Source organism: Nipponia nippon, unplaced genomic scaffold (genome assembly GCF_047370975.1).
Source record: "Nipponia nippon isolate SJK-2023a ecotype South Korea unplaced genomic scaffold, ASM4737097v1 scaffold_27, whole genome shotgun sequence".
NCBI classification, from domain to species: Eukaryota; Metazoa; Chordata; class Aves; order Pelecaniformes; family Threskiornithidae; genus Nipponia; species Nipponia nippon.
The window spans coordinates 2,884,223-2,906,269 of NW_028262344.1; the positions used below are offsets into that span (position 1 = coordinate 2,884,223).

Below are 22,047 nucleotides of genomic sequence, written 5' to 3' on the forward strand. Positions count from 1 at the left end.
CCGCCCCGCCCGATCGCCCCGCCCCTCTCGCGAGAGCACGGGGCGGGGCCGGGGAGGGGGGGCGGGGCGGGGCTGCTACAGGTGTGTACAGGTGTGCGTACAGGTGTGCGCACAGGTGTGCGCCGGGGTGTACAGCGGTGTGTGGCGTGCGCGGGTGTGTACAGGGGTGTGTGTACAGGTGTGCGCACAGGTGTGCGTACAGGTGTGTACAAGGGGTATGCAGGTGTGTACAGGGGAGTGCAGACGGGGGGGTGTGTACAGGGGTGCGCACAGGTGTGTACAGGGGTGTGCAGACGGGTGTGTGTGTGTGTACAGGGGTGTGTGTACAGGTGTATGTGCGTATACAGGTGTGTGTGCAGGTATGTGCAGGGGTGTGCAAATAGGCACGTGTGTGTGTACATACAGGTGTGTGTATGTGTACAGGGGTGCGTGAATGGGCGTGTGTGTGTACAGGGGTGCGTGGGTACAGGTGTGTGTGTATGGGTACAGGTGTGTGTGTACAGGGGTGTGTGCACAGGTGTGTGTATGTGTACAGGGGTGTGTATGTGTACAGAAGTGTGGGGACAGGCATGTTTGTGTACAGGTGTGTGCATGTACAGATGTGTACAGGGGTGTGCAGACACGTGTGTGTACAGGGGTGTGTGTACGTACAGGTATGTGTATGTGTACAGGGGTGTATGAATGGGTGTGTGTGTGTGCAGGTGTGTGTATGTGTACAGAGGTGTGTGAATGGGTGTGAGTGTGCGTACAGGTGTGTATGTACAGGTGTGTGTATGTGTGCACAGGTGTGTGAATGGGAGGATGTACAGGTGTGTGTGTACAGGTGTGTATATGTGTACAGGTGTGTGTATGTGTACAGGGGTGTGTGAATGGGCATGTGTGTGTGTACAGGGGGGTGTGTGTGTACAGGGGGGGTGTATGTGTACAGGGGTGCATGAATGGGCGTGTGTGTGTACAGGTGCATGTACAGGGGTGTGCGCTTTTGCGCACGTGTAGGGCTGTGTGTGTCTGCACAGGGCAGTGTGTGCGGGTGTTTGGGGGGATATACAGGTGCCTGTGCATACAGGTGGGTGCGTGTCCAGGGGTATAGGCGTGGGGGTGTGCAGTCCAGGGAGCTGTAGGGTGACAGATGTGTGTGCAGGCGGCGCAGGGCCGAGCCGGCTGACCTCTCCTGGCACCGGCTCCATCCCCTCGCCCACTCTGAGGCTGCAGGAAAAGTACAGGCGCTTCTCCGAAAACAACCTCGCAGGAGAAACGCCATTTCCAACACCCGATGCGATGAGAGCCGTGTGATTCATTTAATGAAACGGGCAGCTACTTACAGCCGTCACTCCAGCAAAACGCTTTTCACCCCTTCCTCGCGCTCCCACAGGCCCCTTTCCTTCATTAATTTAGAATAATGACACGAGGTCCCAAAGCAAAGCACAGCCTGCTGCCTCTCCCGCGGGCCGGGCACTGTGTCCTCTGGGAGCTTTGCTCCCCCATCCCATCCCATCCCATCCCATCCCATCCCATCCCATCCCATCCCATCCCATCTCCTCTCCTGCTCCCTGGGAGCATCCACCCTGCACCCAGCAATGCTGGCAATGCTCTGGTCCCCCCCTCATCTCCTCCGAAGCCCGGCAGCCTCGGCATGAGGCTACACCAGCCCGTCGGACTGCAGCATCTCGGGGTGACTCGCCAAGCAGCACGTGCCGGGAGCAGCCAGCCCTGGGGCCAGCCCTGGGGACAGGGATGGCCCTTGGGCCACGCATGCTGCCCTGGGGGGCTGCCTGCAGCCAGGAGGGGAGAGGCAGCCCCATGTGGGTGCAGCCCGTGCCCCCCGGGGAGGTGCAGGGACCCTCATGGGAAGGATGGGTTTTGCTGGGGCTGGTGGGGCCGTGGGTGCACAGCCAGTGACGGCTGGGGCGACTTTGCAGGGAAAAGCTGTAGCAAATGCATTTTTGCTCATGCCGGCTGCTGTCCTGGGGGCAAAGGGAGCTCAGGGCACACCGGGAGCCAAGCCGAGCACCCCGACGCAGGGCAGGCGTAGGGAAGGATGCTGCAGCGAGTGCTGCAAACCCCTGGGCAGGCAGGAGGACCCCATTCACCTCTGGTCCCATGGCAGGATGGGCGTCCCCAACCCCTCAGCAGCAGGGAAAGCTCTGCTGTGCACGGGATGAAGCGCACGGCCGTGGAGGGTCCGGGGAGCCAGACCCCAGCCTCAGAGCATGCCTTCGGCAGCCCTGCAGTTCTTGGCGGGGATGATCTTCCTCTTGCAGGCGAACATCTTGCGGAGTTCCCCGCGGAAGCGGTCGTGCAGCCAGGCGTAGAGGAAGGGGTTGCAGCAGGAAGAGCTCATGGCGAACCAGTGGCAGAGCAGCTGGATGAGGAGGAAGTAGTGCTTGTTGATGAGGTTGATGTCGATGTCCCGGATGATGTTGAAGATGTGGATGGGGAGCCAGCAGACCCCAAAGGCCGCCACCACCAGCACAATGAGGCGGAAGATCTTCCTCTTCCTCAGGCGGTCGAACTCGGCTTGGCTCTGCGTGGGGTGGCCAGGCACCACGCGGTTCCTCAGCTTCACCGAGATGCAGATGTAGGAGAGGGAGACGGCGGAGAGGGGCAAGATGTAGGTGACAATCAGGGTGCCATAGGCGTAGGCCAGGCGTTGTGTCTCCTTCTCCATCCAGAACTCCTCGCAGATGGCGAAGCCCTCCTGCTGAAACTCCACGTGGTACGTGTGGGCGATGGCGGGGGCCACCAGCCCGCAGGAGAGCAGCCAGATGCCCCCCACCACGGAGATGCAGCTGGTGACCGAGATGCGCTTCTTCAGGGGGTGCACGGTGGCGTAGTACCTGCAGGGAGAGAAACTGGGGAGCCTGAGCCCCAGACCATTCCCCCACAGCCATCCCGGCCACCCCTGCAGCGCTTCCCGGACACTTAGCGAAGGCAGAAGGGCCGGCACGAGGGGCTGCGGGAGGCAGAGCCCCACCGGCTGCGGGAGCAGCTGCTGGGAAAGGGCTGGCTGGGGACAGGGGGGACAACGGCGTCCCCTTGCCCTGCCATGGGGCCCATGGAAGCACCAGGTCGATTCTGCTGTTTTGGGAAGCGGGGAGCCTGGCAGGGCCAGGCATGGAGCATCCCCCCTGCAGCCTGGCTCTGAACCTGCCTTGAGGACCGCAGGCAGCACTGAGTGAATAACAATAAAAGCCAGCAATTCCTCTTTTACTTCCTCCTCCCCTGAGCATCTTCCACTCCTCTCCACGCTGCCTCATCTTACAGTCAAGGGCTTGCCCTAAGTGAGCTCCTAGCGAGGTATCTTCAGTGACCGTAATTTGATTTTATGCAGCTCCTTCACATACTAAATGCTCTGCCCCCGCGACGGCCCGTGCTGGCTGCTGCTTGGTATTGCGGCGTTTGCTATCGCAACGATTCGTATTGCAACGTTGAATATTGCAATGCTTGGTAGTGCAATGCGCGGCCCCGTTGCCCGTGCAGAGGAAAGCGCCAACAGCCCTTCGGCGCGTGCTTTGCTCGAGGGCTCACACTGAAGTCGAAGACCAGCAGAGCCCCGGCGCGGCCACGTGCTGCCCCGCATCGGAGCTGGAGGATTTGGGCTGAAATCATCCATTTGGGATAAATCCCAATGACATTTGATGAACACGCTGAGGACAGTATGACTTGGTGGCTGCCTCTTTAGCAGGAGAAACATAAGCAAATCGTTTTCACCCAAAAAAAGGGCTTTGTGGAAGAACAAAGGAACAGCGCCAGCCCTCCTGGGGACATCTCAAGCCCGCGGCGAGGGGAGCACGGCTCGGCCAGCAGTCCAGGCTTTCTCAGCTGTTGCGCTCAAATCTTCCCTTTTTATTTTTGCCCTTCCCATCGTGGTCCTGCCTGCTCTCCCCCAGGGGCAGAGGCAAAGCAGCGCGAGAGGCACGAGAGGCACTCCCGGCGCTGCCGTAGGTGCTGCTGGCATCGCACCCTTCCCCGCGGGGTTGCAGCATCTTTTATAAGAAGAGATCTCTGTGGAAACATGGTTTTGATAAACCACGCCACGTCAGCCCCTGCCCGGCTGCATTCAGGGAGGCACAAGTGCTCTCCACCCGGGGGCCAGAACACAGCGTGATTTGGGTGCAAATTTATCCAGCAAAGTATGAATAACTGGGTGCAAACTCCAACAGCCCTTTTGGGAGAGCCGCGCCGGCCGGGAGCACAGAGCTGGCCGCGGACGGTCTGGGTTTCAGTAGGGATGGCTTCATACAGGCAGGCTCGAAACTGCACAACATCGCTTCCCGATGCAAAACAGCAGCCAGCCGAACACCCCCACTACGCTTCCTCCGCCGGAGGCCGAGTCCTGATGCTAACGAAAAGGCTGCAGAGAGACTGCAGAGATCCCCTGGGTTTTTCCTTTTCCAATTTTGAGAGTTCGGCACCTAACACCCTGAGCTGAGCAAGCAGTAGCCTTGGAGGTACTGGGAGGACACATCTGGAGCCCCGCACCACCCATCCCACCAGCGCCTACCTGTCAACCGCGATGGCTGTGAGCGTGAAGACGGAGACGTAGACCGTCATAGGCTGCATCAGGAAGACGAAGTAGCACAAAAACTTCCCGAAAACCCAGCCCTGGGGGTTGAAGGCGTAGGCCAGGGTGAAGGGCACGCACGTGGCGCACATCAGCATGTCGGAGAAAGCCAGGTTCCCAATGAAGAAGTTGGTGACATTGTGCATCTTCTTGGTCTTGCAGATGACATAGAGGAGCAGGTAGTTGCCGAAGATGCCAATGAGGACGACCAGGGTGTAGCAGGGGATGATGAGGGGTTTGAAGGACTGGATGAGCTGCACCCCGGTGAACTGCGCGCTGGCGTTGGAGCCGTTCTGCAGGGCGAGCTTGTAGATGGTGGCGTTGGTCATGTCCCTGTCCCCATCGGGCTCCATGGCTGTGGCTGAGACCCAAGAAACCCCTTGTTTCACCCAGCCTCAGCACCCCAAAATCTGTCGGTTGCAGGTTTCAGGTGTCCGTGAGGTGTATCCTGCTCCTCATCACAGCTTTGCTGTGGCTGTCCTCCCCCGCAGCGGTGCAGGATCCTGCCCCGCACCCGGCGAGGCTCCTTGGGACAGCGGCTTCCTCCTGTAGGCTCCTGGGGAGGGAAATGGGAAATCAGGCTCGGAAAAGGGGTGATGCCGGCGAGCAGCCTGGCGTCGGGAGGGAGAGACAGCCCCGGGCTCAGCAGCAGTCACGGCTCAGGGGGGAAGAGGAGAAGGAGAAAAGCAGTGGGGATGACCGTGGGCTCAGGGGAAGGACTTACCAAAATCTGGCCTCATCAACACCCTTTTAAACGAAGCTTTTGCAGCATTCCTGCCTCTCCCCCAGCCCAGCCAGCATGGAGGGGCAGCTGCTGGCAGGAGGAAAAGGGAAGCGGCAGCTGAGCCAGAAAATAGCTCCTAATGTTTCTGGAAATAACAAAAGACGTTAATGGATAAACAAATAAAGATGCTCTGCTACTTCTGCACTGCCTCGAAGCCTCGTGCGCCTGCACCCTGCTCATCCATCCCCCTAACAAGATTAACCAGGCTCTCCCCAAACGCTAACTCTGGCAGCAGCCAGCCTGAGTTTCATTGCTGCTCCAATTCAGGGGGCTCAGCCGAGGTATTTTCACAGACCCCGGCACGGTCCTGCCGAAAGCAACGTTTTCATGTAATCAGCTGTGAAGGGAATGGGACGGAGGGCAAGGAGGAAATTCAGGGGCAAAAATTAGATTGGTCTTGGCAGACAGGTCCCTGCTGACCCGGGCTGCCTCCCGTAGGCAGCTGGGTCCTGCCAGAAGCCCCTTGCCTGCAGCCGGCCTCGGTGGAGCGCAGGCAGCACCTTTCCCATGCCCGGCACGCAGTGCTCGCTGCCAGACCCCCGGGACCCCCTGCCCGCTGCAGCCCTCTCTCCTGGGCTGCTCCCACGTCCCCTGCCTCCCTCCTGCCCACTGAATCATCTCACCACCCGCTGCAGTCCAACTTTAATTTCCTGGGCTATTTCCATGTATTATCTCCCACTCTTTTCCAGCGCAGGACTTGCCACCCTGTTTATTTCTCCCTGTACTAGCCGTTATTTCACCCTTAAGCCCTCACGTACCTGATCTAGTAAGACCGAAACCCAGCCAGCAGATTTTGGAAGTCCCCAGGGGAACCCAATGGAGAGCTGCACCCAGCCACAGTTTTGTGACGCATCTCAGCAGCCCCCCAAAAGCTCCACAGCCTGAATTTGCATTAACTGGGTTTTTAGATCAGCTTCCACGCACCCTGCCTGCTTCACCCCACGCGTTTGCGAGGCACCCCACCTTAAAGGATGCACTTGGAGACAGAAGAGGCGTTTCAGAATAAAGCCCCTCTTATCAAACATTTACTGCTGAATCCAAAGCCGTGCAACCGCCTCCCCCCGCAGCCAGCCCCGCGCCGCTCTTTGTTCTGCTCGGGGAGGGATTTTGCCAGCTGAGCATCAGCAGGTAAAAATCCCCCTGTAAATAAATTACCGCGTGCGGAAGCCCCCTCCTGAGATACATCCTCAGCCCCGCACGCGTCCCCAAACCAAGGGCTGCTTTTCCAAATGAAGCACTTGCAGCGAAGAATTAAGTTGTGCCGCCCAGCAGCGGTTAAAGGCAGCCGCCTTCCTGCGAGCTGGGCAGGCTCCTGCTCGGGAGCTGCAGGGGGGAGCGGACCCCCCGGCCGGCTCGGCCACGCACCCCATCTGCCTGCTGTGCCATCCCTGCTGCTGGAGCGGGGACGGATCCGGCCCTCCCAACGAGGAGGGGGACCAGGGCAAAATAATCTCAGCTGGGGCAAGTTTGATTTATTTTCATTTATACAATTAACACAAGCTTCTCATCCTTGGTGTGGGTATTGAGACAGCAGAAAATGTAAATAATTAAAAGGTATTTGGGGAAATGCCCCCCCCCCATCCCCAGGCCTCCTCCTGCCCATTCTGCTCAACACTGGACTCCTGAGTAATGGGGGGTTCATACCAGAGCCAGCTGGGCACGCACCCGCACCAACCGGGCACCCAAGGACATTAACAGGGTGCTCAGGTTTGCACTATTTAACCCCTCATGCAATTAGGTGGGTACTCACGGGTGAACTGATGTGGTGCTCATGCATGAAATAATTGGCCACTTATGCAGAAAATAAATGGGTATTCCTGCATTTATTAATCAGGTGCTCATGGAAAAAGGCAGGAGAGGCTGCGACTTGTGCCCGGTGGAGGTGTGGGGCCACCCCTGAGCAGGGGAAGGCACAAACATTTCTGCACGGGTAAAGCCTGGGGCGTACAGGTCTCATATGACTCCCCTAGGCTTTAGGGTGTGAGTGTGAACATCTGGAGGACAGGCACACAGCTGGAGCTGCACAGCACCGGGTGCCCAGCAAAGCCATCCCAAAACAGCTCCCAGCCTTGCCAGGCTGCGATGCCGCGAGCGCTCGGGGCTGTCCCATGGCTGAGCCCAGGACTGTTGTGCCCATCGCCCTCTGCAAAGGCCATAAACTCCCAGGGAACAAGTTAGCCCAAAAGAAATCTCTGAAGCAACTTTTAGCCTAACAGGAGCATCTTCTGCATTAAAATGTCATTCTCGCACCCCCCTTCTCTGCCAGAACTCTGCTCAGTTATAGAACCATAGAATGGTTTGGGTTGGAAGGGACCACCTAGTTCCAACCCCCTGCCACGGGCAGGGACACCTTCCACCAGCCCAGGTTGCTCAAAGCCCCATCCAACCTGGCCCTGAACGCTTCCAGGGATGGGGCATCCATAACTTCTCTGGGCAGCCTGTGCCAGTGCCTCACCACCCTGAGTGAAGAATTTCTTCCTTAGATCTAATCTAAATCTACCCTCCTTCAGTTTAAAGCCGTTACCCCTTGTCCTATCACTGTGTGCCCTTGTAAAAAGTCCCTCTCCAGCTTTCTTGTAGGCCCCCTTCAGCTACTGGAAGGCTGCTATAAGGTCTCCCCGGAGCCTTCTCTTCTCCAGGGTGAACAACCCCAACTCTTTATTCCCCAAAGAAAATCTTTAAGCCCCCAGGCACTGAGAGTCCTGCTTTTGTGGTGCAGGCTGGCTTCCATCCTGCACGTGAATGCTACGAGGAGCTCGGGGCTCCCTCGCAGCCGGGTCGTCCTTGCCGCAGGGGGAACGGAGCCCATTTTGGTGCTGGCTGGGCGGACCCAGCACCAGCCGCACACAGTGCGCCCAGGGGCCGCGTCCTGCGCTGGGGCCCTCCACAGCCGGCTGGGCAGGCGCGCAGCCCCACACGCTCTGTTTGTGCCTGTTTTGTCTCCATGACATTGAGACTCCTCTATTAATTACCTGGCAGTTGCCATGGTTATGCCAAAGCCCTCCAGGAGATGCTGCTGTACAGGATGCCGGACCGGGCGAGTGTGCCGCTGCCAGGGGCTGCGGGAAGGGGGACAGAGCATCTCCCCAGGCTTCCACCCTTCCCGCAGCCGGGACTACGCCAGCTCCAGCCCACAGCCTGTGGCTCTCCAGGCTCCCGTGCTGCATTTGCAGCCGGGGCTGTGCATGCTGTCCCACAGACCAGGCTCCAGCAAGGGGCTTGTGGCTCGCATGGGGTGACAGCTCTGTCCCTGTGCACCCACTGGCAAGCACCCAGGAGTTAGTCCTTGCATGCAGGGGGGGGTCCCACCACTCTCAGGAAGGCACCAGCAAGTCAGCCGGCACCACGGCAGCTGCTTGTGCACTTCGCTGCTGGGCGCTTCCCTGACATGCGCTGGGAGTTGAAGAGGCCACCATGCAAATTCACTAGCACTGACCTTAGTCTGCTTTCTGTTTCTTTTCTTCCTGGATTTCTTTATAGGGCTTAATCTGCACTCAGCGAGATGTCTTAATGGAGCTGCGGGCTCACACCGAGCGGCCAGCATTCAGCAAGCTTTCCAATTAACAGCATGTTTCATTCCCGCCTGAGGAATTAGGAGCAATGAATTCATCAGCCTTTATTCCTGCTCCTTCATGGCTGGCACCCCTGCCTGTGCCCAGCAGCTCCGGAGCACCGCTGGGACAGGCAGCGGGTGGGCTGCATCACCCCCACGCTCACGCATGACCCTCTGGCCCCCATGGGGCACCTTCAACCCCAGCGACAGGGTGCAAGGGAGAACAGAGACAGGTCCTGGAGCTGATCCCAGTGGGGAAAAAAATCAGCCAGAATCACTTATTTCTATGAGAAATGCAACGGTTGTGGCTCTGATGCTCTCTCCAGAAGCAGCACACAGAGTCTTGTGCGCTGGGAGCAAGGCAAGGGCAAAGAAAAGCAGGATGAGTTAATTGCTCGTTATAGCTTTCTCTTCCCCTCCTCTCCCCCCTCTCTCACCTCCAGCGCTCGGGGCTGTGCGCAGCGGTGGCTTTCTGCTCCCCAGCCCAGGGCACATTTCACACCCACGCGCGGGGACGGGGCTCAGGGCGCACACTTGCCTTGCAGGAGGTGATGCCCAAGAAAGCCCTTCCCAGGGCGAAGGCTGCGTGCGATGACCCTGCGATCCTGTCCCCTTGTGTCCCCGAGCCTGGGGCCGGGCACAGCCCACGCTGGGGCTGACGCGCTGCCAGGCTGCAGCCCATCAGGGCTGGCAGCTGGTTTCACCCAGGCCCATCTCCAGCCTCTCCCAAACCATTACAGCGTGACGACAGCAATCTTCCCTCTGCGCGCCGATCGGCTCTCATCTCTGTAGCTTTTTCTATTATAAGTGGGGAAAATAAAAAAAAAATAAAAAAAATAAAAAAACGACCTGTGTGCTTCCTTCCCAGCCCACCCCACCTGCACATTCAGGGCTCCTCTTTAAAGTCAACCTTGCTGCCAGCTAATATCATGCATATAATGGATTTGGGCAATTTTTTCAATTAGGAGTTTTAATTATATTATTTCAGTGGCTGCTTGTTCTGGGCGGCTTTTGGCTGTGTTTCCTGGACTGCCATGAAGACGGCAACGCAACTTTGTCCTGTTGATCCAAACAGGCGATGGTCAGAGCGATTCCTACCAGAACAAAAGGACCATTAGAAGGGAGCGTGCGGGATAATTGGTGCCAGGGCTGCGCAGGGGGGACACGAGCACCTCGGCCTCAGAGCATCATCTCCTCCCTTAGAAGGGGTGGCTGAGCTTACGTGGATACGCAAGCCCCGAGGCAGAGCGTGGTGCAGCCTTCCTCCTCCAGACACGCTGGGGCTGGGAGAGCCCCTGAGCCCCTGTCCCGGCAGCGGGTAGGGCAGGGCAGCAGGCAGGGGAGCAGGCAGCAGCAGCCCGCAGCTCCCCAGGGGCTGCTCGCTGAGATCCCTGGCCCCCCAGACCCATGGGTTAGCAGCACGACCCATGGCACCACAGTAATCGCACACGGAATAACTTTTTCCGAGAGGAGGCAGGGAGCCGCCGGTAGCAGCGAGGACAGGACAGCAGGCGAGAGCAGGCTGGCACGGGACCACCAGAGCACAGTCCAGACCAGCTCCGGGGTATTTGCACTTTCCCATTGTTATTGCAATAAAAGAGGAAAAAAGAGCATTTCTGGGAGCACGGTAGGAATGGAGAGGGCAGGAAGAAGAGACAAGGGATGATATCCAAAGCCCAGGCAGTTTGAGTCCCCCTGCAAAGATCTGTCCCGTTCAAGGATCATCCCAGCGCAGGGTGTCCCCACCATCACGCCAGCTCCACTCCCAGAGCTGCGAAGTCTTCTCTGAGCTGCAGCTATTCTACGATGCTCTAGCATCATCCTCATCACCTATGTCTTCCTCCGAGAGCTCTTCCTCGTGGGCTTCGTACTTGGCATCATCTTCCACTGAGAAGAGGAGATGCAGGGCTGCAGCGGGAGGGGGAGGCGAAACCCCCCGGCTGCAAACACAGCCAGCAATCCCACCCCACGCCGGGACTGGGAACACGGACGCCATCCCACCCCACGGCAGCAAAGGCAGAGCGGAGAGCCGGCACAGACCACTGTGTCGAGCCCACGAATGCAAACAAGCCCTAAGCCCCAGCGCAGACCAGCGATCCCTCCGTCCCCGGGGCAAAGCAGCCCTGTCGAGGGCACCAGCTGCCACTAAAGCCACCGTGGGACCCAGAAGCATCCCCAGCGCAGCCCCCAGCCCACACGCTCGCCCTGGCCCTGCAGCCCAGTGCACTCACGGGTGACGTGCTGCCCGCTGAGATAGACCGGTCCAGCTCCACACTTGAGCACAAAGGTGACGGGAGGGACCAGCTCCAGACCTTTGAGGCTGATCTGCAAAGAGTCAGAGCTCAGAGCCCCCTGAGCCCAGCCCGGGTGGGCAGCAGCCCACATTAATCCCTGCAGCACCATCACAGCACGAGCAGCTCCTCTGCACCAGGGAGGGGTTCGCAAGCAGTCGGATGGACACGGCCAGAGTGGGAAGGAGCCCCCAGTGTTGCCCAGAACCTTGACCACAGCTCAGTGGAGACCAGGCTCTTGGGGTGAAATTACTGCCCCGCAGCCAGGTGCTGCATGCCAGGCATTTGGCTGCCCTTACCATGGGGAGCACCGAGGTCCGCAGCGCCGCAATGGGCACTGGCTTGTGGTCTCCATAGGTGTTTTTGGAATCAACGGCCACCACGTGCAGCTCATCCCTGGCCTCGGCCCCCAGGCAGATCTGCAGAGCCAAGCAGAGACCCCATGGCAGGGAGCCCGACTGTCAGCCGGCCCCGCTGCTGGGGCGCAGGCTTGCTGCGGCAGGCTCTTTGGCAAGCCTCGGATCTCACCGTTCTCAGCAAGACCAGGTGCTCCAAGAAGTCATCATCCTCCTTCACCACGCAGCTCCGGGTGCCCGTGTTCAGCTGGCAGCCTGCGGGGACACAGCATCATCTGTGCACGCATGTGCTGCTCCCCCTGCGCAAGCCTCGGGTGAGCCAAAAGCAAAGGGGAGGCTTTCCTGGGTGCCACACCATGAGAAAGGGGGAAAACACACCCTGCGCACACACACCCCAGCTGCCCGCAGGGCACAGCCGCTGTCCCCCAACTCCCTCCGGCCACCAGGTCCCACCAAGCCAGCCTGGGGCGTGCAGCTCCGTACCCCACAGGGCAGCAATGGGCCTCTCCTCCGACAGCAACCTGGAGAAGGGAGAGCTGCTCATCCTCCACAGCGGATCCAACACTGGCAGCAGGAACCAGCTCCTGTAGAACAAACCCCAGAGAAAACAGTGCTTGGCTGCTCTGCAGCAGCAACACGCAGAAGAAACATGACTTAGGAGCACCGAGAGCAAACTCTCCAGTCCCAAAAGCCCAGAGCTGGAACAGCAGCACACAGCAGCTCACACCAGGACAGCAGTTGGACCAGCTTTCCCTGGGCAGGATAGCATTGCTAAGTGAAGAATAAAACCACCTAGCTACTTCGACATCCCCTGGGGACAGGAAAGGCCAGCTACATGCATTTACAGACAAAACCAGCTCTAAGAGGAGAGCAGCCTCTGCAACAGGGAAGCACCATAAGCAAAGGTAGCACAGGACACTTGGTGCACCCTCCCAGCCCAGAGCAATTTTGGCTAACCAGAGCAGCTAAAGCCTTGGGGAAGCATTTAGAGAGCACTTGGAGGCCTCTAAATGCCACACAAGCATCAAGCACTTTGCCAGCATTGGTGTTTAACCCAGCAGCACAACCCAGCACGGGAACTGGGGTGTCAGAGGGGGCTGCCCCCTGCCCAGCAGCAGCCCCAGGGGACCGCAAGACACATCCCTCCCCGCATGCTGCCCAGCAGCCCGTACCCAGCCAGGGAGAGCAGCACCAAGAAGAAGGAACACCAACACCTGGCACCTGCTGCTAATAAAGCAAAGGGGGATCCCGAGGGAGGTGCAGTTTGGGAATGCAGCACAGGTGCTTCGGGAGGGCAGGAGGCTCCCCCCAGCTGGCACCAATGCACCCACCACCCCTCGTCACCGCACACCCCCCAGGAGGACCTACAGCAAACAATCAAGCTTGAAGGCAGAAGCAGCTCCACTTGAGCAAACTTTAGCTTGAGGGGAGACAAGGACACCAGCCCTGGGAGTGGGACATGCAGGGACCTGGGGCCCCCCGTTCCCTGGGACAGCCCTGCTTCACCCCCTGCCCGGGGTTTGCCTGTGGTTTGGGAAGTTCTTCATTAACACAGTGGCTCCTGGGGGGCTAAAGAGCAGCTCCCGGGCTGGTGTTGGCCTGTGTCCCCTCAGCGGGTCACTGAGGGTACCCCAGGGACGGTGAGGCCATGGCGGGGCTGGGGGACACACAGGACCTGCTCGTGCTTGGGGTCAGCTGCAGGGATCAGAGACCACCCCCCAAGAGCCATTAGAGCCACCAAACCGACATCTGATGTTGTAAAATGGAAACAGTCACCAAGAGCTGCATTTTTCTCTTTATTTAGTGATTTCATCCTTGCTGGGTATTAACAGCAAAATGCGCCAAGGGAGGATCCTGGCAGAGGAGACCCCAAGCACTCCAATCCCTGGGGCTGCAGCCGGACCCCGCAGGCTCCATGGGGGAGCTGGGATTTCCCCAGCACCAGGAGGTGGCACTGGGCACCTCTGCACAGGCTCCTGGGGAGGGACGGGGTGGCCGGGACAAGTTGGGGGGCTGCAGGTGTGTGGGGTGCCCCAATGCTCCGGGCATCATCCCAGCCCAGGGCCCTCTGCCTCTCCCAAGCAAATGCTCACACTGGTAAAAAACTCCTGATTTATGGCGGGATGGAGGTGCCAGCATTGCCAGGCTGCTGCCCTTTCAGGGTGCAGGGAGATGTGGCAGGGCTGGGGGCTGGCACCGTGGCACCCCCAGAGCACAGCTTTTCCCTGCCTGCCCGGTCCCTGCCAGCCACAGCCCCGGGAGCCCGGGCTGGGGACGGACGCCCGAGCCTCGGGCAGCCCCTCGGGAAGGGCACGTGGAAGAAACATCCCTCTGCTCGGCACAGATTCGAAGGCATCACACAGTTTCGAAGGTTTATTTCACACAGAAGGTGGGGGGAGACAAAACAGGACAAAAACTTTACAGTCACCGCGACATATTTACAACCAACATCATCCCCAAAAGTCACCGTGCGGCAGCGTGGCGTGGGCACAGCCAGGAAGGCGAGCACCCGTCTGTACACACACCCCGAGCTCTGCTCACACCGCAGTGTGCACGGAGGAGCTGGACTGGCCCTGTCGCCGCTTCCCACCATGCTGGCAGCACAAATTGGTTTTAAAGCTAGAGTTTATCACCTCCCTGCCCTCACCCCACTGCCCCACGTACCCAGCCCAGCGTGCAGGGGCCTCGGGATGAAAACCACCCCCCTACAATGCTCTCCACATCTGACCCCGCTGCTGCTCCTCCAGCTTCATCTGAATAACCCCCCCATCCCTGAACGGCACGGAAACATGGACATCTGCCCCGAATGGAGAAGGAGAAACAGGAGGAGATTTGACAAGAGCATAATTCACATTTTGTGCCCAGTCCCCCCTGCTTGGAGCTCCCCTCACTCCCCTGTGCTTTTCCTTTGCTAAAGGTATCGCTGCGGCTCCCGGGATCGCACCCAGCCCTGGGAATGCAGCAGCTGGGGCAGGGATGGAGTGGAGATCCTGGAAAGGGCTCGTGCTTGCAGGAGGCTCTTCTCCCTTCCCTGACAGGCTGTCCAAAACCTGGCCGAGCCCAGGACAATGGGGTCCTTTGGGAAAGCGGAGCTGCTGCCCACCGCATCCCGATGCCAGCTGCGCCAGGAAGCACCCCTGGGGTGGGAGCTCGCCTCCCGCCTGCACCGGGAGCACAAGCACGTCCCTGAGGCTGCGCTCCCTCTTGGCGAGCGGCTCGGGAGCTTTCTCCCAGCTGACTCCGGCTCTCCAGCACCAACAGCACGGAGGAGCCGGCTCTTCGGGCCCTGCTGTGACCACAAGCGCTCCTGAGGGAGAGCCCCTCTCCTCTCTGGGTCGGTGCCTGCACTGGAGGGTCCTTCCAGCGCCATTGCCCCCAGCGCCACTCCTCCGTCCCCTTCGCAATGCCCAGCCCTGCAAGAAGAGGGTGGGACGTGATGCAGCATCACCCACCGGGCTCAACCCTCGCAGCTGCATAGAGCCAGGGACAGGGACCCAAAGCCCCAGGAGAAAGGGGAGCGGCGTGCACGGAGGGGGATCCAGGACTGGAGCTGGGCAAAAAGTAAGGTCTGGAGCTCCAGCAGCCTGTAAGCCAACGTGGCAGAGACAGCCGCCCCGACGGGGGTTAAAGCATCCCGGGGCAGGCAGGGAGGTGTCAGCAGACGGCTGGGCTGACGCCAGGCTCACGTGCCCCGAAAGCGGGCAGCTCCTGCGGGCTGGCCAAAGGCTGCGCTCCCCCAGGGAAGGCAGCGGCCAAAGCGGGCAGAGGAGATGCTGCAAGGGACGATCGCCCCAACCCCGCCACAGCGCCGGCCGAGGGGGAAGCACACTCACTCTCTTCCCGGCTCTGGACTGCTCGCAGTCAGATGGAAGGACCCGCTGGCGTCTCTCTGCCGGCAAACCTTAAAGAGCAGAGCACAGTGCGTGAAGAGCCCAGACCTTTCCCATGATTTACGGTCCCGTGTTCCTAGGATAGGTGAATCCTTCCTCAAAACATGGGACTTCAGGAAACACTTTCTGGCACCTCTTTCTGCACACCTCTGCCGACAGCAGCTCTGCCTGGGCGTGCTGGCAGGAACCTCTCCTGCCTTCGGGCGTCAGGAGGGGTTTCGGACCAGAGAAAGCTGGGTAAAATCCACATTAATCAGAATAATTCAAATTTTGTCATACTAATAAAAAACTCAGGGGGGAAAAACACACCCTGTAATTTGCAGAAGGAGGTGTAAATCCGTGTAAGGGCAGAGGCAGCAGGCTGGTGGGGCAGAGCCGCGGCACAAGCGTCCCTGCCAGCCCTCTGCCCTGACACTGGGCTGCCGGCTCTGGGAAGCCCATCTCTGACCACAGGGCTGATGGCAGCGAGGGACAGAGAGCGATGAAATAAATTTTCTTCCCAGAATTACACCCTGTCAGAGGACAAAGTGACCCACAGAACCCAGGCTGGCAACAGCAGCCCCCCGGCTGCCTCACCGCGGAGGGTCTCCCTGCGTTTTCCTTCTTTAACAGCAGAAAGTAGGAGCAGGGGGAGAAGGGGGGGGAATCCCAGGCTTTGGGACACGTTCATGTTGGGCTCATTTGCTTCCCTATTCACCACCAGCGTTTTCTTTACCCAGGAACCGCAGACCCCGTCCTGGCAGGCTGGGGTGTTCCCAAGGAAGGGACAAGGTGGGACTGGGCTGGGACCCCAGGGGCCGGGGTTTTAGGGCAGCCTAAAGGCAGAGGGCAGAGGTTCCCAGCCCCGCACCCCAGCGCCTCTCCCATGCACCCCAGGCACTGCCTGCCCTCTGGCTCCGCGCTGTGCCGTCAGACCATGGCCCCGCCATCGACAGCCCCCCCGGGTCGCACCCCAAAGGGCTGGTCCCCCACAGCCCCAAAAGTGAGCACCTGCAGGTACCTACTCATCAAGCTGTGAGCACAGCGTGGTTTGGGTGCCCTGCGGCCGGGACTCGCCCAGGGGCCGTGGCCGGTGGCCGCCGCCCTGGGACAGGCTGGTCTCCTCCGTCCGGCTGCTACAGCGGCTGCTGCTGCCGCTTCCCCGAGCCTCGCCGTCCTCCCCGGGGCACCCAGGGGCTGCCGCTTTGCTGTCCTCCGAGGAACCCCCCCGGGGGCTGAAGGCACAGGGGCAGCGTTGCAGGTCCTGCGAGACGGCGTGGAGCCGGCGGTCGGCACGGCGCGGGCAGCAGAGCAGCTTGCGGAAGGCGCTCCTGAAGTCGGGGCTGCGGCAGTAGATGATGGGGTTGAAGGCTGAGTTGACGTAGCCCAGCCAGTTGAGGAAGAGGAAGAGCTGATCCGGCACCAGCGGCCGGTAGAAGACCTTGATGATGTTGGCCACAAAGAAGGGCAGCCAGCAGAGCGTGAAGGTGCCCATGATGATGCCCAGGGTCTTGAGCGCCTTGTGCTCCTTGATGGCCAGCAGACGGGAGGGCCGTCTCCGCCGGCCGCTCCTGGAGCTGGGGCTGGGGGGCTCCTGCAGGAACCTCACCTTGTCCTTGCCGATGAGCTGGACGTGCCGCGTGGCCACAGCAAAGACGCGGACGTAGACGAAGATCATGACGAGCAGGGGCACGTAGAAGGAGATGGTGGAGGATATGATGGCGTAGGTCATGTTGGTGACAAAGTCACAGCAGCGCGGGTCATTGTAGCAGCGCACTGCCTGCTCATCCGCCCTGTCCCGCCACCAGTGGTTCATGATGGGCAGGAAGGAGATGAAGGCAGAGATGGCCCACACCAGGCACACCACGGCCCGCGCCCTGCCCTTGGTCACCAGCGCCTCGTACTGCAGCGGCGAGGTGATGGCGAGGTAGCGATCCACAGCAATGGCGCACAGCGTCTCGATGCTGGCCGTGACGCACAGCACGTCCAGCGAGGTCCACAGCTCGCACACCATCGTCCCATAGGGCCAGTGGCCGCTCAGCAGGATGGTGGCCCCGGGAGGCACCACCAGCAAGCCCATGATGAGGTCGGCGCACGCCAGCGAGGTGATGAAGACGTTGGTCATGGTCTGCAGCCGCGGCGTCTTGGCGATGGCCACGATCACCAGCAAGTTGCCGGCCACGATGACCAGCACGGTGAGGCTCAGGGCGGCCCCCACCGCCCACTGCCGGCTCAGGCTGCCGGCCCCGCTGCAGTTGCCGCCGCTGCCCAGCGCTGCCGCCCCCCAGGCGCTGCCGTTGCCGGCGGGCAGGGGACTCATCTCGGCCGGGCTGGGCCGGGGGGCTCGGGTCCCGCACCCCCGACGTGCGCTGCCCCGCTCCCTCCCCGCGGCCGCCGCAGCCCGGAGCAGCCCTCGGGGCGGACCGGCGGGGCTGCAGCGGGGCCGGGCTCCCCTCGGCGCCGCTCCCCGGGTCGCTGCTGGGAGGAGGAGCCTTTAAAGGCGTGGGGCGGCCCCGGGCTGCCCCGCTCCGGGGATCAATGGAAGAAGAGCGGGCTGCGGCACCGCCTCCCCCCTGGCCGGGCACCCCCCGGCCCGCCCCGCTCCCCCCGGCAGCCCCACGGTGCTCCCTTCCCCCTGCCTCCCAGCCCCTCGCCGTGCGCCCCTCACCGTGTCCTCCAGCCCCTCACCGTGCGTCCCGGTCCCACACCATCCGTCCTGGTTGCTCTCCACGCACCCCACGCCGTGCCATGCATGCACCAGCCCCTCGCCGTGAGCCCCTCACCATGTCCTCCAGCCCCACACCGTGTCCTCCAGCCCCTCACCATGTCCTCCAGCCCCTCACCGTGCGTCCCGGTCCTACACCATCCGTCCTGGTTGCTCACCACGCACCCCACGCCATGCCATGCACGCACCAACCCCTTGCCATGCGCCCTGGGCCTTCTCTCTGCACCCCTCGCCCTGGGCTCCAGTCCTTCTCCGCACACCTCAGCAGCTTGCCCTGCACCCCTTGCTCTAAACCCCTGACTGCGCACCCCAGGACTTTGCTACGTGCCCCTCACCACGTGCCCCTCTCCGTACAGCCCTCACTGCGCTCAGGCTCGCCCCGGGCAGGACAGGCTGTCCCCCCAACAAGTCTTATGAGGAGCGGCTGGGGGAGCTGGGGGTGCTCAGCCTGGAGAAGAGGAGGCTGAGGGGAGCCCTCATCGCTCTCTGCAGCTGCCTGAAAGGAGGCTGGAGCCGGGGGGGGGTCGGTCTCTTCTCCCCAGTAACAAGCGATGGGACAAGAGGGAACGGCCTCAAGCTGCGCCAGGGCAGGTTTGGGTTGGATATTGGGAAAAACTTCTTCACCAAAAGGGTTGTCAAGCTTTGGGACAGGCTGTCCAGGGAAGCGGCTGAGTCTCCATCCCTAGAGGTATTTAAAAGATGTGTAGATGTGGCACTTAAGGACATGGCTTAGTGGTGGACTTGGCAGTGCTGAGTTAACAGTTGGACTTGATGATCTTAAGGGTCTTTTCCAACCTAAACGATTGTATGATATCAGCAGAAGGATGGCAAGATGACAGCCCCACTCCAAATGACAACATCCAGGACATCTCACAGTCGCTATTTCACTTCCACATTTATTGCCCAAATCCCCTTCCCGGCCGATGGAGGAGAGCGGGCAGACCTTTGCTCTTCCCCCTCCTGCTTTCGGGTGGGTGCTGGTGTTTCAGAGACCCCCACCCACAATTCCTTCTCCACTCCACACGTGGCAGCTGGGGGCCACCTCAGACTGGAAGGCACTGGGCTGCTCCAGAGCCCCAGCCCCACCGCTGCCCCCAGCTCCGCTCCTGCTGAAGGCCCCTGGGCAGACTCCAGAGCGGGTAATTTTTTCACTATCAGCTATTTATACAAATACTGGAACTTCTAAGACAGGCGCTCTCCAAATATGGCATTTTGAAGTTTCAGCCAAATGGGGGAATGTTGACAAAGAGGAAAAAAATATGTGTAAAAAATTATCCAGTTGGCATTTCTTCCCATTCATGAGCTAGCAAAATAGAGCCCCGTTTTTACAAGCTTGATCTTTACAAGCCAGTTCTGGTTTTTCAAAGGAGTCAAATGAGGGCTTGATGCAACCCCTTTTAACTCCCAGCTCTGGCATTAATTGCTGGCTTGGACTGAGCCCTGGACTTGCTATTTACAGGGCGATTTGGCCCCCTCCACTGGAACCATGCATGGCACAAATGAGATGCATGCAGGAGAAGTCATCGTCTTTTCAACACAGCTGCACGTGGAACTCCAGTATGTATCGGCACACGGAGCTGCAGCTGGATTTTGTGTCTGAAAAATAAAGCAAGGGCATCTGTGGGAATGTCCCTGGATAACAAGGGCGTGGGGCTTGGCTCCATGGAGCTGGCAGAGGCCGGGCACGGGGCAGGATGACCAGCTCTCTTCTCAGCTCTGCCACCACCCTGCTGGGTGACCAGGGGCTGGTGGCTTCCCATCGTCGTCTCCGCTTAACATCCTCGCCTCCACTTCCCCGACAGCCCCGGCCACCCGGCATGCGCCCGCCCGGCAGAGCTGGGCTGTGCGCCGGCTCCTGGGCACCGAAAGGGCTGCAGGACTCAGCCCTGGGGGTTTTACGGCGTATTCTCCCACAGATGGTCCTTCACAGCATGTTCAGACCATCTCCACACCACCGTGCCCTGGAGGGTAGCACTCCTATCACATTCAAAGTGAGTAACAGACAGACACCACTGCCCATGGCGGGACAAACAGCCGGGCTTTCTCAAGGTGCTGAAGCAGGTGTCCAAAACACCACTTCTGATGTCTTCTCTCCAGCACTTAAATGAGGCTTTTCCTCCCACTCCCAGACAGGATTGCTCGGCGCCCTCCCTTCCCAAGGAGCTGACTCGACTGGGGAGAGGAAGGGAGAGTCCCAGGCATTTCATCAAGGCAGGGGAAGTAACGTGGCTCGGTATCTTTGTCCCAGTTTTACAGCTGGAAAAGCTGAAGCCCAGAGATGCTGGCTCTCGCACAGCCCTGACCTGCATCCCCGCTGCTCCAGGGCCTCGACCCGAGCCCCTGCGGTGCTGGAGACCCCAGCTGCACCCTCCAGCCCCGGGCTGAGGCACCAAGGAAAGCATCCCCTCCCCTTGCCTGTCCCTGCCACGGGCCAGAAACGCTGGCCTGGCTCCTTACCTGCGCAGCCTCCACCACCATGGGCAGAGGGAGGCAGAGCCAGCCCTGGAGAGACCCTACGGGGAAGGGCTGGCCAGCGGGTCAAGTGGCTGTTTAGAAAACTCTGGGAAAATATGTTTATGCCATGGATCAGAGCAGCTCCTTTGGCTGTTGCTACAGAATAAACAATGGATATTTAAAAATACTTCTTTATACATAGAGAGAGAGAGAGTCAGGATGGATTAGGGAAGATCCCTCCCTGGGGAGAGCTGGGATGCAGGGAATGGGCAGCGCAGCTCTCCTTGCACATGGAGCTTCTGGTGCCCATGGATGTGTCTGGAGAGAGGAAACAGATGCCTGAGCTGGTCTCAGACACATCTGAGGGGGCACAGGGTCTGCCTGGCCATGGCGTTAGAGGGGTGAGGTGGCTCCAGCAGCAGCTATGCAGCCTTTTGCAGGGGGTGTTGAGCAGCTCCGGGAGGATGCCTCATCACAGGGCAACTTCACCTGCAAACAGATCCTAGCACCAGAGCAAGATGCCTGCAAGGTCCTGGATTCCTCCAAAGGTGGTGCTGGGGGCAAAGGGCTGCATACCAGCCTGCAGCATCAGGCTCCCCCACACCCACTGATGCCCAGCACCGCCCTGGCAGCCAGCAGGAACCATCCCTTAGACCAGGGACTTCCTCCGTGCCAGTGTTTCTCCTGCAAGGAGCTCAAATACCCTTTTGTAGATTCCTGGGGAAACAATTTGGGATCATTCAGAGACAGCTGGACACAAGCCCACCTCTCTCCAGCTGGTGCACCAGCATAGCCCCCCATGCAGGGCCAGGGGAACCTGCTTTGGCCAGCCCTGGCATCCTGAGCCTGTGTCAGGTGTAAATCACCCTCCCCTGATCTTAAAGGCAGTTTTCACATGCTGGCACTCCTGCTTAAGTGGATGTAAAGCCCCTGCACTGTTTAATCCCTGTCCCACAGCCTTATCCACCCCAGCCAGGCTGCATGCACACAACATCCTAATTAAGTGTTTCAGGTTCACACATACAGCTCTGGTTCTACTAATCCCCCTCACCGAGGGTGTGGGTGAGGCATGACCCCAGACACGTAAAGCAGATAAATCAGCGCCTGGCATTTAGCAGATAGAGGGGAGCTTGTGACGGCTGCAGGAGCTTGGCATATGTGAGCTCTGGCTCCAGCCCACTTAGGGGAAGGGCAATGCACCCCAAGGGGTGACGAGCTGGTGTCGGTCACAGTGTCAGCGCTGCAGCCTGCTTTGGGGCTGCAAAGTGAGCCAGAGAAATGGTGGAGCTGACTGTCACCTGCAAACTGGAGAGCCAGACCTTGTTCAAACCAGAGGTACCCCAGCGTGCCTGTGCTGATATGCACCGGGATGAGGCTGGATCGTTTCCATCTGCCCAAGAGATGGATCCAGCCTGGGCAAGTGGTACCCAAGCCTGTGCACAGGCAGCTGG

The 22,047-nt window shown here is 60.0% G+C and overlaps 3 protein-coding genes across 4 annotated transcripts; all 3 read right to left on the reverse strand.

Annotated features, from left to right (window-relative positions):
• Window positions 1-1,601: 1,601 nt before the first annotated feature.
• LOC104016056 (prolactin-releasing peptide receptor-like) lies at window positions 1,602-9,234 on the reverse strand. 2 transcript variants are annotated; one of them, XM_009468879.2, is made up of 4 exons: window positions 8,785-9,234; window positions 5,289-5,433; window positions 4,505-5,120; window positions 1,602-2,837 (listed from the first exon to the last, which is right to left on the reverse strand). In XM_009468879.2, the coding sequence occupies exons 3-4, from the start codon at window positions 4,915-4,917 to the stop codon at window positions 2,204-2,206; spliced, it is 1,047 nt and encodes a 348-aa protein (XP_009467154.2). In that variant the 5' UTR covers window positions 4,918-5,120; window positions 5,289-5,433; window positions 8,785-9,234; the 3' UTR covers window positions 1,602-2,203. The 2 variants fall into 2 exon arrangements, with proteins under 2 accessions (XP_009467154.2, XP_087619140.1); XM_087763014.1 differs by lacking the exon at window positions 8,785-9,234 and adding an exon at window positions 6,504-6,874 and having other exon boundaries at window positions 4,505-5,433.
• A 697-nt stretch (window positions 9,235-9,931) lies between these two features.
• On the reverse strand, window positions 9,932-12,732 carry LOC104016057 (nucleoplasmin). Its single transcript, XM_087763068.1, has 6 exons — window positions 12,721-12,732; window positions 12,032-12,132; window positions 11,721-11,803; window positions 11,492-11,611; window positions 11,133-11,226; window positions 9,932-10,788 (listed from the first exon to the last, which is right to left on the reverse strand). The coding sequence occupies exons 2-6, from the start codon at window positions 12,090-12,092 to the stop codon at window positions 10,703-10,705; spliced, it is 444 nt and encodes a 147-aa protein (XP_087619194.1). The 5' UTR covers window positions 12,093-12,132; window positions 12,721-12,732; the 3' UTR covers window positions 9,932-10,702.
• Window positions 12,733-13,908: 1,176 nt separating this feature from the next.
• Window positions 13,909-17,898, reverse strand: ADRB3 (adrenoceptor beta 3). The gene is made up of 3 exons (XM_087763105.1): window positions 16,443-17,898; window positions 15,382-15,449; window positions 13,909-14,961 (listed from the first exon to the last, which is right to left on the reverse strand). The coding sequence occupies exons 1-2, from the start codon at window positions 17,735-17,737 to the stop codon at window positions 15,410-15,412; spliced, it is 1,335 nt and encodes a 444-aa protein (XP_087619231.1). The 5' UTR covers window positions 17,738-17,898; the 3' UTR covers window positions 13,909-14,961; window positions 15,382-15,409.
• Window positions 17,899-22,047: the final 4,149 nt, after the last annotated feature.